At 40.5% G+C, this 18,004-nt stretch overlaps 2 protein-coding genes across 2 annotated transcripts; one reads left to right on the forward strand and one right to left on the reverse strand.

The window, feature by feature from the left end:
• Positions 1-252: 252 nt before the first annotated feature.
• LOC105889340 (thioredoxin domain-containing protein 6) lies at positions 253-6,986 on the reverse strand. Its single transcript, XM_042710212.1, has 15 exons — positions 6,240-6,986; positions 5,758-5,815; positions 5,518-5,621; positions 5,226-5,297; positions 3,876-3,995; positions 3,670-3,751; positions 3,473-3,567; positions 3,167-3,259; positions 2,865-3,007; positions 2,538-2,719; positions 2,257-2,401; positions 1,743-1,850; positions 1,208-1,359; positions 935-1,079; positions 253-573 (listed from the first exon to the last, which is right to left on the reverse strand). The coding sequence occupies exons 1-15, from the start codon at positions 6,270-6,272 to the stop codon at positions 354-356; spliced, it is 1,752 nt and encodes a 583-aa protein (XP_042566146.1). The 5' UTR covers positions 6,273-6,986; the 3' UTR covers positions 253-353.
• Positions 6,987-8,452: 1,466 nt separating this feature from the next.
• On the forward strand, positions 8,453-13,573 carry LOC105889281 (regulator of G protein signaling 9 binding protein). The gene is made up of 3 exons (XM_012815074.3): positions 8,453-9,206; positions 11,642-11,948; positions 12,335-13,573. Exons 1-3 carry the CDS (start codon positions 9,111-9,113, stop codon positions 12,700-12,702), a joined length of 771 nt encoding a protein of 256 aa, XP_012670528.2. The 5' UTR covers positions 8,453-9,110; the 3' UTR covers positions 12,703-13,573.
• The last annotated feature ends 4,431 nt before the right edge of the window (positions 13,574-18,004 follow it).

Here is an 18,004-nt window from a genome sequence, read left to right on the forward strand (position 1 = left end):
TTTTAAGATTTGGCATGTACATCTACATTTAAAAAAAAAAAAAATCAAGTTATATCTATACAGACTATTCTTGTACTGTGGACTCATTTCCCCCAGGCAGCATTGTGACACACAAATACTATCTGTTTGTTTTTTGTTTTACTCATACTCCTAATAGGACCCTTAGATTTTCCTTATTTATGTTATGTAAATCATTTCCATGGAGGACAAGAATGCTGTCAGTACTCTCTCCATGTAATACATCAACAACACTGTTCTACATCATTTTATTGTCTGAGATGGGAAACAGTGAATGAAGTCTGATGTAAAGAGGCATAAAACTTGTTTCTGCCATTAAACTTTAACCACGGTGGCTACAAGCTGACGTCCCCAAAGATGAAGCCGATGTTGTCCATGGCATGCTCAGAATTTGAGGACCCGTGGACAGCATTCTCCAGGATGCTTTTGGCAAAGTGCGCTCTCAGGGAGTTGGGGTTCACCTCCTTGGCCAGCTCTGGGTCCACCGGGCCCATCATCTCTCTCCACTCAGAGATGGCGTTCTCCTTGCTCAGGATCATCATCACTGACGGACCTCTGCACAACAAACAAAAATAGATGGCATGAACCACTGCTAACACATAGTCTCACATAGACTCATAGTCTACATTTGCCATAATATACAGTATGAAGAAGGGAAAAATGTAGCTGTGGCTTAGAGATATAACGGCAAGATCATAGTATAGTGACATATTGTACTCCTACTAAAATAGAAGACACTGTATTACTACATAATTAAAATAAAGTATTTAATAAATAATTTCATTCTGAACAAGTATGATTTCATCTGTTCCATATACCGTAATCACTGAAATAATACCTTTTTTGCTTGATTACATGGGCGAAAAACAGAAACATTCTGATATGACCTAACAGCAAACATACTCATGACACTCACTGAGTCATGTAATCCACCAGAGAGTTGAAAAAGTCTTTGTCAGAGTGTTGCTTGTAGAAGTTTTCGGCCATCTCTCTGGTCAGCTGTGTCTCCTTCACCTGAGAGATGCTAAACCCTGCTGCCTCAATACGATTAACGATGTCATCTGTGAAATAACAACACCAATCACAATAAACTAAATGACCATTCATTCACTCTGTAAGACACGACAAATCAGTGCAAACCTATGCCTTCTTCCCTGTGACTCTCTGGCCCATAAAAGATGGCGTATACCTTTGTGTTCCTGTGAGGCATTTGGTTTAATGATGGCGAGTGTGTGCTCCACAGGGAAGAAGCGCTCCAGGTCCCTCTGTGCCTCCTCCATTGTGGAGCTGCCATGAAGCTGATTAATTGCCACGTCGTCAATGGCAAACTGTGCGCGCAAACTTCACAAAAACAGGGGAGCGAAGATATATACAACTGATAGATGTACAGCCTGCTTAAACTCCCTACTACTGTCTGAATTTCACTAAGATTACCTCTCAAATCTGTTGAAGCGTTTAACCACCCACTGTATGTGGTGTACAGTTACAGTTTAAACAGTGTTGGGAGGTAATAACAAACTTGCATATGAGATATTGAATTATCACCATTAACTGAATTTGGTACTGTAAGGTTGTACTTGAGTTTATTTATCAGAACTAATATTATATTGACAAGGCTGTGGGCATTGCCTGCAAAATGCAGGTAAAAAAACGATACAGCAATAGGGAGAACTTTATAATGGCTCTTAATTGTTTTCTGATTAAAGGAAACTAGTTTTTTCTACCTTTCAGGGCACGTCTCTTTAGCCTCCTCCAGGATCTTGGGACCCAGTAAATTCCTCCAGTGTTGGACAGCCCCTTCCCGGGTTAGAGCCAGAGCAAGCACTGGACCACTGCAAAAGAGACGGTCAAAAACATTACACTTCTGTGTTTACGTGATACAGACACAGTGCATCCAACACAACTTCCACGTGAGGTGAAGTACAAACTCAGAAATTGAATGCATTATATGCATAATAACACTACAAAGAAGGAACTATTTAACAGCCTAATGGCCTAAGAGCAAAAAGCTGGATTGTTAGTTCTTGAAGTTTTGTGGTAACTATGTCAAAGCAAATCCGATAGTTGAGTTAACTGTTGTTTATGAGAAGGGGTTAGAGTTGGAAGCAGATGAGATGTGTAGGTATTCAGGGTTAATGGGTCTTTAAACCCTTGGGCACTGAAAGAGATTTAGCAGATCTAATGAAGTGGATGTTATACAGACCAAATATTCATGGCTAGTCGCTCTGTCTGGCCTACCTGGTCATGTGATTTATTAAGCTCTGGAGATAGTCTTGGCCCTCATGCTCTTTATAGAACTCTCTGGCCTGCTCTTCAGACAGAGTCATCTCTTTCTGAATGGCCACCTGGAAGCCTGCATCATGGATTGCCTGCAAAATCTCATCTGTTCCAAAGAATGTAGACAAACAAGACCGTCTCTGTTTCTTAAAGAGCATGCCACATCTGCCATATCAACAATATAAAAAAACATTTAGAAAACAACACAGAGATCAGGTAATTAAATGTGATTTCAAAGTCACCTTTTTTCTCCTTCACAAGACTAGGCCGAATCAGAGCCACTGTCCTCTGGGTCCTGGAGTCCTTCTTCCCCATTGTTCCTGTACTGAAATCGAAGGACGGGAAAAAGAAACCCAGCTGTCTGCTAGCAAGTTCCCGGCTGTCCCCGCACACCTCCAGAATCACCTCCTGACCATCTTCTGACCTGGATGCAAGATCACACAGATGCATATGTATTGTGCTACTGGAAGTGATTGAAAAATAGAACTCAATATAAATGACTAAAAACAAAGTTTTGAAAAGCTATATCACAAGCAAACGATGTAGTGATGTACGGTGTTGTGCCCCACCTGTGTTTTGGCCTGATGAGGTCGACTTGGACCGGATCAATCATTTCTGTGAGGGCATCTGGACTTTCATCATCCATATTTTCTCCCTTTGTCAGAATAAGAGCATGGACAGGCCCACTAGACATGAACTCCACAAAATCAGGCTGCGAAGAAATTTATTGAACTTGAGTAAGCAAAATAACAAATAAGATCAATGTAAATATACCTTATGATTGGTATCCCTTCGCATTGCACAATACTTCAAAATATATGCTTTGAAGTGGTATTGTAAATACTATAAGTAGAAAATGAAACATTCCTACCTCATCAGCTTTGTCTTTATAAAAATCACGAATCTCTTTTTCATTTAGAACTCTCTCCTCCTCTGCAACCACGCAGTATCCTGCATCCACGGCCTAAAGGTCAGATAAAGTCCACAGCATGTCTTTACATACAATTTGAATTACAAATGTTTGGATGAAGCATTAATACACACAACCATTTGTACATTCCAATGTACTAAATTAGGGCTACATTATTAAACACTGCAAGTATTGTAAAGTGACAGGTTACAGTGTAAATCTTCTGTGGGGTTAGAACCTAGAATAACAACAGCAACAAAATCAGACTTTTGTTTTGATGGTCTGCACTTGTCCTTCAGCCACAGCATCTGGTTTTATGATGACCACATGGTAAGAACCCAGACCTGAGGAGGGACAATTCCCTAGGAAACGAAACATAATAACACACACATGCAGCAACATCATAAATAATTATGGTGAGAGTACCATGTACTGTGTGTATCTGAGACGGATATTTAACCCACCATCAGTGTCTTTCGAATCATCCGGAATGGTCTCCTTGGGTGGTCTTGCCTCTTGATAGTCGTTTAGGAATACTTCTTTCACCTGAGCGTATGAGTTTTAAAGGTGAAAAGAATTACACTATCACACTACAAATAATACAAATATGGCGCTGTGCATATTATCTTATTTAGTCACTATACTTAGTGAATCTGTATAGTGCACTTACCTCCATTTTGTATTTGGAGCCCAATTCCTGTTTCTTCTTCTGCTTTTCAATATATCCTAATATTGCACTTTGCAAAAGAGGTCCATTGACTCCCTTAACAACTGTTACTAATTTACCTTCCTGAAACATAAAGAACAATTAGTTGTAGAGAGAATAAAGCTTTAAAGATTGTAATGTCATGTAGTGTATACAGTGAACTCAGAAAGTATTCGGACCCCTTCACCTTTTTACATTTTGTTATGTTGCAGCTTTATGCTAAATTGTAAATTAATTTCCCCCTCATCAATATCCTATAATGAAAAAGCAAAAACAGGATTTTAGAAATGTTTGTAAATGTATTAAAAAGGAAAAACTGAGTGTTCAGACCTTTTGCTATGGCACTTAAAATTTTGCTGAGGTGCTTCCCATTTCTATTGATCATCTTTAAGATGTTTCTATACCTTGATTGTCCACCTGTGGTAAATTCAATTGATTGGACATGATTTGAAAAGGCACACACCTGTCTATATAAGGTCTCACAGCTGACAATGAATATCAGTTCAGAAACCAAGCAGTAAAGTCAAAGGAACTGCCTGCAGAGCACAGAGACAGGATTGTGTCGAGACACAGATCTGAGGAAGGCTACTGAAACAGTTGCATTGAAGGTACCCAAGAGCAGTGGCCTCTATTATTCTTAAATGGAAGACGTTTGGAACAACCAGGGCTATTCCTAGAGCTGGCCGCCCAGCAAAACTGAGCAATCGCGGAGAAGGGCTTTAGTAAGAGAGGTGACGAAGAAACCAACAGTCACTCTGGCTCAGCTCCAGAGATCCTGTGTGGAGATGGGAGAAACTTCGAGAAGGACAACCGTCACTACAACACTAAACCGATCTGGGGTTTATGGCAGAGTGGCCAGACGGAAGCCTCTCCTCAGTCTCCACACAGGACAGCTCGCTTGGAGTTAGCAAGAAAGCACCTGAAAACCAAATCAGTCTGTGTGAGGCAAGATTCTCTGGTCTGATTAAACCAATATTGAACTGTTTGGCCTTAATTCGAAGCGTCCTGTCTGGAGGAAACCAGGCACCACTCATCACCTACCCAGTACGAATATATAATCTCTGCCAAAGGTGCTTCAACTAAGCACTGAGTAAAGGGTTTGAATAATTATGTTAATGTGGTAATTTAGTTTATTCTTTATAACAAATTTGCAAAAATGTCTAATCCTGTTTCGCTTTGTCATTATGGGGTACAGTACGGAGTGTATATTTGATTGGGGGGATGAATTTAAACAATTCAAAAAAATCACAAAATGTAAAAAAAAATATGAAGGGGTCTGAATTGTTTCTGAATTTACTGTAGTTCCCTACTTACCAGATAAAATAGAAACGCAGGTTGACACTTTCCCTTGAGTATTTTATGCTCACTAATGCAGCTGGCTTCAACCTGAAAGCATTAACACCTCTTGAAGTGTGGTAGGTGAATTACCTAAGATGTGTGTCTCTCTCTCACACACACACACACACACACACGATAACAGCATGTGCTAAATGTCTATACCTGCATACTGGTGGTTTCATCTTTTGAGGACGGTGGATGTGCATTTATTTGGACCCAGTCAGATTGTGGTTCTGTCTGTCCATAACATTCTAAAATCTTAACTCACCACCCCAAATCGAATGAATTCATCTCCATGTTCTGTCCGTAGTTTTCGGAAGAGGTTTTGCACTGCCTTGCAAGGACCACACCACTCCTGATAAACGTCCACAACTGCCGGTAGTGATATACAGATATCAGGTGAATATCACCAGACCTTTGCTAGCTAAGCCAAGTAACATTAGCTAGCTAGCTAAAAGTTAACAAGGTGAGGTTAACTTAAGCAAAACATATATCAGATCCTACCTACCAAAAAGTCCTGGGGTTGATAAGGCTTCCCCCCACTGATCTTCATTTGCTATTTCAACCTAGTAACAATAAATGCACAGTTACAGTCGAGCAATTGTGACATTACTGTTTTGATAGCTTCGCAGTTTGCATACAATGCCGAACGGATGTATAATAGCATAGCAAGTTCTAGCCTTAGAGAACTTCTATCTAGCACTATCTTCTAGCTAGTTAACATAGAATATTAATCATCAGGCTGGTGATCGGCTGTCAATGTTTGTCTGTCTTTTTTTATTTAAGTCTGCCCAAATTGTCCCGTGTTTCGTGATGCTAACTCTTATTAAATTACAAATGCCTTGGTGACTGAAGTTAGCAAAAGCTAAGTTACGTAAACATTATCTAGGTTAGCAATAAATAAATAAATGAGGGTAAAGTTAGTAAATTCAAGTTAAATCCAACGGCTGTAACGTTAACCTCCTGATTAATGTCAATGATGATGCTTACTTGTATTTGCACGTCTTTCTTTCTAGCTGACATTATAAAATGAAACGAAACAACAAGTGCTGTGAACTAACACTTTCTAAATATGTAGCTAACAGAAGCTGATATTACCAATGAAGTTGCAACTGACAAGTAGTTCTGTGTTCTAAATCGATTTCTCTGAATTCGGCTACAACTTCACAAAATTCTGCTCTATACTTTCCATTCAAATTATTTGCCACACTCACCAGTAATGATTGTGAGAAAGTGAGCACACTCGATCTCTAATCACAAGGACTGCTTGAGCTGTCCAAATCATACTTGAATTAACGGAAGACCGGTTGTCACAACATAAATGAAATCAATTAGCTAATTTGCATTGCCATTTGCTGTTCATGTCACACTGTAGCGACTTGTGGAAGCATAGCCTTGTGAACAGATAATAATGTTTCAATTAATTTTGTTTTTGTCCCCCCAATAGACTCTGAGGAGGTGAACGCGCGTTTTTCTCCAGCTTTCATGTATTTTATGAGTACTTGGGTTCATCACTGTCTGTGCTCAGAAATAGCAGTATTGTAAATGGTAATGTTGTTAGCATAAAGTATCTGTAATTTAGTAAAGATAATAATTTGGTTGACCAAAACAAATGCTACATCTTCTCCGTTTCTTTAAATCCATGTAGGCTAATTCATTAAATTGCTATCAAAATTCAAAAGCTGTCAACTCTGACCTCACACTGATTACACCACAGATCCTGCATTAAACAGTAGTAATTGCAGAACACAGTGGCTGTTGCATGAGACACTCACTCTAACATTAGAGGGATCATTATCTGATTGGTTCTGAGGATCTGATCCACATGGCATATCCAGGCCAATCCTCCAGCCATATTTCAAGGATTATTTTAGCCTGTCCTTAATCTTATTCGACCTGAGGCAGAGGGCATTCACTTACTATGGGCGGTGTGCTCAATTGCTTGAATATTTCTGCCACACCATGGTTCCCTTCATTAGCAGAAAGGACAGAGAGGTTGGACAAATTAATGAGAGAAATTAGGTAATAGTAATACTAGTAAAAGTCCAGCAATAAATAGTAGTAGGTAGTAATAGTAGAAAATAGTACAAGTACAGTAATAGCTGCATTACTCCCCCATAACTGCACTCCACTTGGTTGCTTGAGTTTTTAGTTGTTGGACACTGTTCAACTTTCGTTTAAGTGCATGTGCACTTGACTTCAGGGAAATAAATAGATATGAAGATTAAATCAGGGCATTTCCGCAATGCCTTAAAGGCCATGCAGGGCATTTAAGGGTACTGTAATAGAAACCTGAAAACATTCTGTGAAAGGATGTTGCCCATTCCACAGTGCTGGAGGCCAGCCAAGTAGAAAAGGGTCTCAGTCAACAAAGAGGCTCTTTACATTAAGATTCAGGTCAAGGATAGAGTGCTTCCTCTTCTGGCCTTGTCTGACTGTCTCTACATGGGATGGCCATAGGGCTTGGGAACAACTGTGCTGTATATGAATACAGTTTCGAAGTATGTACACAATGCTTCTATTTTTTGGTATCAAATAAATATACATATATACTGCACTATTTGTTGTGTTTACTCTACTGCACTATTTGTTGTGTTTACAGTTCACATTCCTCCCTGTTTATATTTCTTAGACCGTTGTGCTGTTGTGTTGTATATTTTGTACACTGAGAGCCACTTAATCCGGAGTCAAATTCCTTGTTTGTGTAAACTTACTTGGCCAATATTGGCCATGATTCTGATTCTGATTCTGATATATAGTGAAATCCTGTGAAGCACTGTGCTGTAATTGGATGAGCATGTATAGTTTGAGAGTCTTTGGATTGAGGCACTACAAATTGTAAAAAATATTGATGCCTCAAGGATGGTCTAATAAGGAGGTGCAGCAGAGAAGCGGTGAGAGCCACCATTTTGTTTCAAGGATCTCATAGCATTCTTTTATTTCAGCCAGGAATTTTTATTCGAGATACACAATTGCTTCTGACCCAGTCAGAACGATGTCACATCCCACGCATCTCAGCTTCCTTAAACAGGAGTCCGCTACCTGTAGTCGAGGTGATATTTAGTCGTCAAATTTAGGGGTTTATTGTAAAATGACTTTTACTGTAAAAAAAGGACAACCATTCATCACTTTTTCAAATAATTTGTCATTCATTTTTTTATGATATAAAGATAATATATTATTATTAAGAAATACATTATGAATGTGGTGCAATATGTTTCTAAAGGCTGTGTTTTTTCAATTGGTTCTCTATAGTGGCATGCTTTAGTGTGGAATGTATGATAAAGACTGCTGCCTGGTCCTTCAGCCAGCCTGAGGTCAAAAGCAGAAGCAAGGGGGAAAAAGCCTGTCCCCTTTCACTGCAGCCCATTGCCCATCAGCCAGAGAGAGCGATGTCTTGGAGGAGGCAACATGTTCCCTAGCTGCAGCATCACTGCATCTCTTAGTTGCAGATAATGAGATTAGCTACTAGGGTTAACCTGCGTCAGCAAACATGGGTCAATCGTGGGGATTATCACATATACCTGGGACTTACATATCACCTCCTTAAACTCAACCAGCTGTTTATTTAAAGTAGTTATTCTTAACATCTCACTTATTCTGTTTTCTGAGTGAATGATTCTTTTTCCCTTTTCGCTGAGCTTCTTTAGATTCAGGAACCATTTTTTGTCACAAGTGTGTGTGGGGGACATCGAGCGTGGCATGTTTAATCCAACAAAGTGCAAGTGTAAGTGCAAGGCTGTGGGACTACGACCACTTCAGCTTGGAAGCTTGGAAGGTTGAGCTGAGGCAGGATAAGACCCTCTCCCGCTAGGCAGCTGGGACGGGGGGCATCCCTGTCACACCTCGAAAACGACATTCATGCCACTTTCCAACAATAAAGTGGCAGACGATGGCACTGCCTGTGAGGCAAATACACCAGAAGAGGGGAAAACCATGGTGGACTCCCTCATCAAGGTAAGATGGTCAATTTGAGTTCAGCTGAGTATTGGGTATGCAGTTATTATTATGTTTTTTTTATTGATGTTTTGAAGTTTTTAGTTATTCTCTGCACACATACAAAATCTACTCTTGACTGTTTTTTATTCAAAGACCACTTTAATTCAGCATGCATAATTCTTGGTAAAGGCACAGTCTATGTATAATGTAGAATCTGACATTTTATAGTGCTTTCTAACACAGTGACACTGATAATTATTCCTTTTCAGAAATCTATTCATTTATGTGTGTCTCCTATGTGAGATGTCACGTGATTTAACCGAGGGGCAAAAAGGCACTAAGTCTGCACAAAAAAGGCCTATGGTTCAGTGCCTAATTATTTCTCTCTTTATATGTAGTAGAGGCTCAGGCTGAAGGCTATTTTGCTTCAATAAACATTCATATCAGGGACCAAACAATAAAATAGGTTTGGGTTAACTCTGTTCTGTGGAGCTAAAAGGGAATGCAATACACTTGCTGGTGCACCATTGACTAAATTGGCCAAATAGTGTGCTGTAGACAACACATGACTGTCACAGCACATATCTTGTCGTAAGATGAATACGTTAGTATTTCGCCAATGCCCATCTTATTCAATGGCATCTAAAAGAGGTTTAACACCACCACTTAATGCACTATTTTTTATTTTGAGTCTAAGGTGGGATATGTGACCATTTTAGTCTTGCAAGCAGCCATGTTCTACTGGGATTTGTGGGATTAATTAGCTGATAAACAACAGACTTGCTTCAAAAATCAACATCAGCACAGTTGGTACTGATGAAAGCTAGAGTTCTAAATCATGTGTTATGTAAGGGATAATGTATTGTCCGGAGGTCATTATCCAAAAATAAATCCCGACGGGGCGAACAACACCCCGACGCGCAGCGGAGGGGTGTTATTTCGTCCTGAAGGGATTTATTTTTGGATAATGACCGACGGACAATACATTATCCCGCTTATTATACGGTTACTTGCCAAAAACTATAGAAGACATTCCTCCAAAATACCTCTTTTTAATGATTTAGTTGCCGTTTCGTGATTTCCGCTAAGAAATAAATAGTTCTTCAAGCAAATAGAACTTTTAAGTTTCAGGTGTTGCGTAGCAACCCATTACTTGCGGACTTCAAATTACAATGAGTCTGTTACGTTAAATGACCGGACTACTTGCGGAATGATATGAAAGATGTGAATTAGAAGCAAAAAAAACCGTTGCCAATGACAGCGGTCAATATCTTTTCGCAGCGGTGAATATCAGGAAATATTCATATCAGGAAATATTCACCGGCGAACGTTGGGATGGCCCATTCAAATCAACGGAACTTTTTGGAACATTCTGAAGAGCCGTATAATAAGGCAATATATTTGGCATGTCATACTGCATTGTTGTTGGATTTCAGACCTGAATCGATAGGTGTGTGTATCTGTCCTTTCACATGACCATGTGCCATCAAAATGAATTTCAGGGCAATATCAAAATGTGTTACCTACATAAGCATTTGTGTAATGTGCCTTTGATAAGGCTTGTTTGAATGTTCTCAGAGGGATTTCTTGTCCTACCTCTCACGTGGTGACAGAGTGTAAGAAGCTATAAGGCTTACACTGAAATAGATCTTGCGGCTGGCAGCGTAGTTATGTCTCAAATGCGCACACTTATTCTGATAATACCTCATGTAAGAACAATAAGGCATCATTAATACCATTAATACTTTTTCTTTCTACATTGAACTTGGTCTAATAGTACATAGGTCAGTTTTACACCTTTAGTTTCTGTCATTTCATTAACACAGAGATGCATTTATCCTCAGATATGCAATCCTTCATGTTATGTCTCTTCGTGTCATCTCTGAAGCCATACTAGATAAAAACGATGGAGTTTTTACAATTTGTGCTGTCTTTAAACAAAGATGTCAGTAAATACTTAGACCAATCATCCATTTTGTGTCACGTGTAGGCTGCATACTGAGAAAATGGAAGGTGTTTTGAGGTTTGCTTTTGTTTAAGGCTTCCTGAGAATCTGCTGTATTCCATATGTGATCCTCTATGAAAAGTTCTGCTGGTCTGCCTGTCCATGTGTTTGCAAAACATTTCTGTTGCTAATGTACACACTGTAGAAAGGTCACAGTTCCAGATCTTCAGAGGCTCCCCTACCCATGATATTTACCTGTCACCAGTTTATCTGTCACAAGTTCATCCATCTTTGCATATTTATAACACATTTATTTCACACACAAAAAAAACACAACCATGAGAAAGACTATAAGAAATATGTACAAAGGGAATTCCAAAAAGCTGTGAGACGTCAGTGTTTCAACCTATTATGTTGCAAATATTCTGTATTTTACATCTTCCCTTATGCTGAAATGAGATCGTGGTTAATGTCCATACATTGCGATCTTCGTCTCTGTTATAAACAGGTGGTGGCCTGCCACCGGCACCTTGCCTCTTGTGTCGGCGGGAGCACAGACAGCCCTCACCTGCGACAGGAGTTACGGCAGACCCGGGAGCGGGCCCAAAAACTGACACTGTCCTGCCGTCAGCACCTGACCTCCAGGCTGAGGGACAAGGGCCTGCCCGAGGCCGAGCGCAAGGATGCCGAACTGCTATGGGTGGCCTTCTCCTCCTCCCTGGAGCTCTTCTACGCAGACATGTGCAAAGTGTTCAACATGGGCAACAACTTCTCCTTGGCCAACACCTGTGCCTTGGTGCAGACTGGGATGCAAGGTGGGCACAAGAGGGAAAAGTGTACAGATTTGAGTATTTGTATATGGCTGTGTATCTCAGACAGCTTGTTGTCCTGTTTACAAATGTGTTATTATGTAGCCTACAATTTAAGTATTAGTAGTTCAAAAGTTAAGACTAGGGATACATGACCTGGTTGAATGTAAGATTAGGAGTTATAATACAATTTAATCCCTGCTCAAATGCCTTATTGCAGGCTAATGTACCTGCATTATGTTCTCACCTCACCTTTATCCAAGGCGTTTGCATGCATTCCTTTTAAATACATTGGTTCAGCATAACCCCTTAAGCATGTGCTAACATCAGCAATGTGAAATAGCCAAACCAAGGTTTCATGTTTCTGTGTCATGTTTTCTCCCACCATGAAGGAGACACCCATGAAGTGGCTGCCCGGGCTTTGAGCCTGCCCGACCTGCAGCATGAAGGGACAGGGGCCCAGTCAGACAGTGTGGAGCGCCAGGAGCTCAGCCAGCTAGAGCAGGAGATGACCCAGGTGGACCGCACCATTGAAGACATGGAGCTGAAGGTCAACGTCCTGCGCTGGACAGTGGAGGCACGAGGGCCGCAGAATGGCGAACTGGTTAGCACGGACAGCGCCTCACTCACTCTCATGGCTGGGGACGAGGAGGCTCCAGGTGGTACAGCTGAACGAAGCCAGATCTTCATGATCATGGTCATATGTGGCGTGGCCGCCGTAGCTGTGGGGATCTCTCTCTCTGTCATCTTTCTTGCCTAAGGAAGAGGTAGAAGTGGGAAACTTTGGACATTTACTATGGATAGACAGCTACTGACATTCTGTCTTACCTTCTCTGTGGCGACATTGAGGGCCAAATTACCTGTCAAGGATGTTGAAGGACTGAGGACAATATCTTCCATCATTTGTGGGTGGCCCAACTGATCCACTGAGTTCTAGTGGATTTAGAAATATAACAGGGAGTCTATTTAATCATTTTCAGACGACCGACAGATTCGCCATATGTGTTGTTTTGAAAAGCAAACTGGGCAATAGGCAAAGATGAAGTTGCTTAATTTAAGAGACAATCTGAGGTGCAATATACAAACAAATCTCATTAGAGCGTTGGGCTTGTAAAACAGCTGTGTATAAATGTGTATGAATTTCCTTACAATGATATGTGTATTAAAGGCACCATCAGTGTTTTCTGCTGTCAAAAAAGTGAAATGCTTCTAGACCTTTCATGATGACATATATCTGAAGGACAATAGTTTTGACAAGTGTTCCTGTGACTTATTTCCATCTTGAAACTTTATTTGATGATGTGTATGCATTAGTTGACAGTTTAGGTCCAGACATGTAAGCATGTCATACATAGAAAGGGCTGAAACAGAGAAATTGTGTAATATTTGGAATCGGTTTATTTATCTAGCCTTCAGAAGTCCAGAAGCACTTTCATTTTTGACAACAAAAACTACTAACTACACCTTAAAAGGTATGAAAAAATACCAGTTTTTTCTCCTTTATTTTTGTTTTATTGACTACTGGGCTGCTGTATTAAAGTCTTCAGTTGTCATCAGTTACATGGCATTGTACCTGAAATGGAAGTGTATGACAAATAAATACCAATATAAAAGAAAATATTAGACTATGAGTAGGGTTGGGTATTGTTGTTTTTTCTAATAATGGTGCTAAAACGATACTTAAAAAGAACTGTTTTTAAATGGTTGGTTTATATGAATAGTACTTGCTAGTGTGCAAGCGTGTCTTTTGCACTATAAGAAATAATTTACTGTAATAGTACATTTAGCCTAGTTTATGGATTTAAATAGAGACCTCAGCATTTGGTATAATAGACATACAATCTAGTTTTTGATTTATCGTCAAGTCCTCAATTTCATATATGCTGTGTACTAACGACAGGTCTGTCATGTGTAGAAGTGATGCTACTGTGTCAACAGTAATTGACGTCTCGTAAAAGCGATGCGTGAGTGAGCAAGCCCATTTCATTTCTCATGAATGTCTATCCTTGACTCCTCCATCCTTGTTTCATTCCGTCCTCATTTCCTCTGCGTTTTATCAAAGAGATGGGGCTAGGACGTAACGAAAGGAACGAAGAAAGGGAGGATTGACAAATAAGGGAAATGATTATCACCCCAGGTGTCCCGTTTTTAGTTGTAGGTAATGTCCCACATTTTCATTGGTCATTTGGTTTTCAATTGTCAGAAATAAGAACATGTGAATTGGTTACACGAGCCAGTTACGCCTTTGCAGCAGTTTTTCAACTCTATTTAACAGCGCTAAGTCAAAAGCAGCATATTGCATACAAATGCAATATACCGGCTTATACTGCAGCTTTTCGAAAAGCCCGGCTTTCATCCAGTGGCTATGAGGAGAGCAGTGACGGCGGTCATCAAGAGGGTGTGTAACGGACGTCAATCAACGTGAACTCATTTACTAAGAAAAAAAATACTTTACGAGCCGAAAGGCAGAATGCAAAGTTCTTATTTAGATAGAAATTCTGCCAAAGTTTTAGTGTACCTCTCAGTGTTGGTAACGTGTCCCACATTTGTCCTGTTTGCATGGCCATCCTATCAGTCCACAGGTGGATTTTGGTCGGCACCCCACTGGTGGTGTGCCATCTTTGGTATAATGAATTAAAAAAAATGTAAGTGCCAAAACGGTGGCCCGTTTGGCTGTAACCGCCCGAAAGCCGATGATCAAGGCCACGGACCGCCAGCTCTGCCCCTAGTAGGCCGACAGTGGTCCACTGGCCTTTTGCTTACTGGGTGATAGGCTACTTATTTAATCTTAGAAAACATTTTTAGTAAAAAAGTGTATTGATGTTCCAGATAGGAAAGTAACTTCGGGATGCTAAACGAGGTATAGGATGATGTGCTAATGATAAGCGTGTACGATTTGGCACAGTACGGTGGGTTTTTTTCACTCTAGAGGTGTAGGCTAGATAAAATAAACCTGCACATGTTGTCACTGTAAGTAGACGATGGGTTGACTCAAAAACGATCCGCATACGGATGTAATTCTAGAATGTTGATTGGTTAAGATGAGTTACCAGGCAGGAACGGAAAACACCATTTATTTGATTGGCTAATACCAGGACCTCTACTTTTCCCGCTGAGCTGCAACGTCGTTTGCCTGACATTTAATGTGGTGTCACGTTTAACGTTGCTGTTCAACATTAATAGCAACTGAATTACACGTGTGTTAGGTGTAATCTGTAGCGTTAAATAACATAAACTGAGAGTGATTGATAAAGGATATATGTTACACATCACAAACACACATAATCGATGGTTTTTTTGTGTGAAAGTTATTTAATTGGTTAGCTTAAATTACAGTATCTTACATAGGCTGACATGGCTACGATAGCTAACTAGCTACTGTACTGTGTTTGGTTAGCTCAAGCTAGCACTCTTACAAACACACATACATCCACAATCGGTGGGTTTTTGTAAAGAATAGTTCATTGGTTAGCTTAAATGACAGTCATTTATGCAAGCTGACTAAGTTTGGAAGACTTGAAAACTTCAAGACCTGAAGACAAAAGATCCTTTTTGAAGACAAAAGCCTCTGTTGAAGTTACCTAAACTTCATCAGCAGATTACACATCCCCATCCAGCTAAGGTAAATTGATTTACTTGCATTACAAATAACCTCAGGTAATGTTACAAGTCGCCAACAGCGAGCCTTCCCTTTAGTAGTGCTATATGCTTAGTTACCATGCTATTAAATAGAGGACCTTCACTTTTAATTTCGTGACATTTTTCTTACAAGTAATGTTAGCCCACAGTAGCATAGCCTGCTGTCAAACGCTTCTGGTCAGTGCGCATTTGGCACGAATCAGTCACGTTAAATGCAGCGATCAGGGATTTAAATCTCCCGGTGCTATTGCAATAGTTTCGATGTTTTTGCTCTTTTTCACGATGTGTTAATGACATTGTACATTGTAGCATAGCCTGCTGTCAAACAGTTGTGGGCAGTGACTGAGGGAAAATAAAGCGCTAGGTTGCGCTGCGCGCCAAAACTTTATGGATGACATTTAGCACGTTAAATGCAGCGATCAGGGATTTAAATCTCATGTTTTTATGTACATGTACATTTACAGACTTTCTATGTGTTCATCAAACTAATGCTGTCATGTTCTCTCTCCCTCTTCTCGTTTGTGACAGTGTGCTACGTTGTGTTTTGTGTGTTTGTGAAGTGTAAGTGACATATTGTGTTATATTTAGACATCCTTGAGAGATGGAGAGTTTTGCACGTCTGGACGCTATATTTTATTACCTTGCAAATGGTTCCCACCAACTAGGAAGTAGTAGGATACAGATGTCTTCTGTCGGTAGAGCAGCAAAGCAGTATGTGTTAGATATGGGTATGTTGTACTATGTTAATTCAGGTAAGAGACGTCTGGTTGTACGTACCCCTGAGGAGAGGGACAGGGTACTGTATGAGTGCCATGACAGTGCAGCCACTGGAGAGCACCCTGGTGTACAGAAGACTGCACAGAAGGCAGTGCAGCATTTTTATTGGCTGACTTTGAAAAAGGATGTAGAGGATTGGGTTGGTTCCTGTGAGCCATGTCAGAGGCATGACAGAATTAAGACTGTAGCACCTACTCTACACCCTATTAAGGTCCAGGGTCCCGGGCAGGTCATGGGAGTTGATTTAATTGGGCCGCTCAAAACGACATCCAAGGGTTACATCCATATCATAAGTTTTACTGATTTGTTCTCCAAGTGGGTCATGGCTAGGCTGGGGTTAAATGCGTTGTACTGTAGCTTTATAGGTTTGGTCAGCGGACACCTGGGGTTAAATGCGTTGTACTGTAGCTTTATAGGTTTGGTCAGCGGACACCTGGGGTTAAATGCGTCGTACTGTAGCTTTACAGGTTCGGTCAGCGGACACCTGGGGTTAAATGCGTCGTACTGTAGCTTTACAGGTTTGGTTAGATAAGGTAAAGTTGTGCCCTGCTGCTGGCGTTCCCTAGTCAATGCCAGTCACTTGGAGTTAGACATGCCTTGCTTCTGTCACCGGTCACATGGGTTAGACTTTGTCTTACAGGTGTGGTTAGCGCACACCTGGGGTTAGAAAGATGTGCCTTGTTTTTACTGTCTTACAGGTGCGGTCAGCGAGCAGTGCGTGCGTTGCGCTTGTAGGAAGTCCTTTACGGTTCCCAAGTGCGGCGTGCAATCTGTCAGCGCACACCTGGGGTTAGACGTGCGTCACAGGTTGTATTTACTGTTTTTTGTAAGGGGACAGGTAAGTTTGGTTCTCTCTCCATTTTCCCCTTTAAATGTATGTTATATGTATACCATGTTCTATGTATGTCCCTGTGAAGTTTGTATGTCTGTCACATATGTCTGTTATACACATTTGTTATTTAAAAGTATCTAAGCATCCTTTTCTTTTTCATTAACCTTGTGTGGAGGCTATCCTATAAGCCTCAGTGTGGACGGCGTGTGTTCCCCGCCATCCACACCTTTCCCTAATTGAGTAATCACACCTGTAGATATACCCAATTTCCTGTGACGAGCCACACCCAGTGCAATACTCGCCCAAGTGGCTAAAATAAGTAACATTAAAATAAACCTAACTAAAAGGTGGATAGAAATGGCTCCTACACCTTGTCTTGTCTTGTCCTGTCTCACTAACACCCCACCCATAACCTGTACCTTGACGTGGTGAGTGGGCTTTCAACTAAACAGGTCTTGTTTTGAATGGTGTTAGTAATCATGTTTTTAAAACAAGTATATGCTTTGCAGTATATTTCCACAGGTCTACTGAATGGAACACATCAAGACTCAATTAATTTAGACTGACCACAGCATACAAGACACTGCACCTGAAGACAGGCACCTATCTCCCTGCAATCACCCGACACTGAATGTCTTGCATCAAATAATTAAAAAAAACATACACTGTCATAGTTTTTTCAATGTTTGCTATTGAATTGTATTTAAATTCGTTCAGATGTTGTTTATCATGTGTGTGCATATACATCTGCACCCTAGTGTAATTACTGCACTTGGTTTGGAAAATGTATTTATTGCTAGCTCTACTGATGGCT

The sequence above is a fragment of the Clupea harengus genome, chromosome 17 (assembly GCF_900700415.2).
Source record: "Clupea harengus chromosome 17, Ch_v2.0.2, whole genome shotgun sequence".
Classification (NCBI taxonomy): Eukaryota; Metazoa; Chordata; class Actinopteri; order Clupeiformes; family Clupeidae; genus Clupea; species Clupea harengus.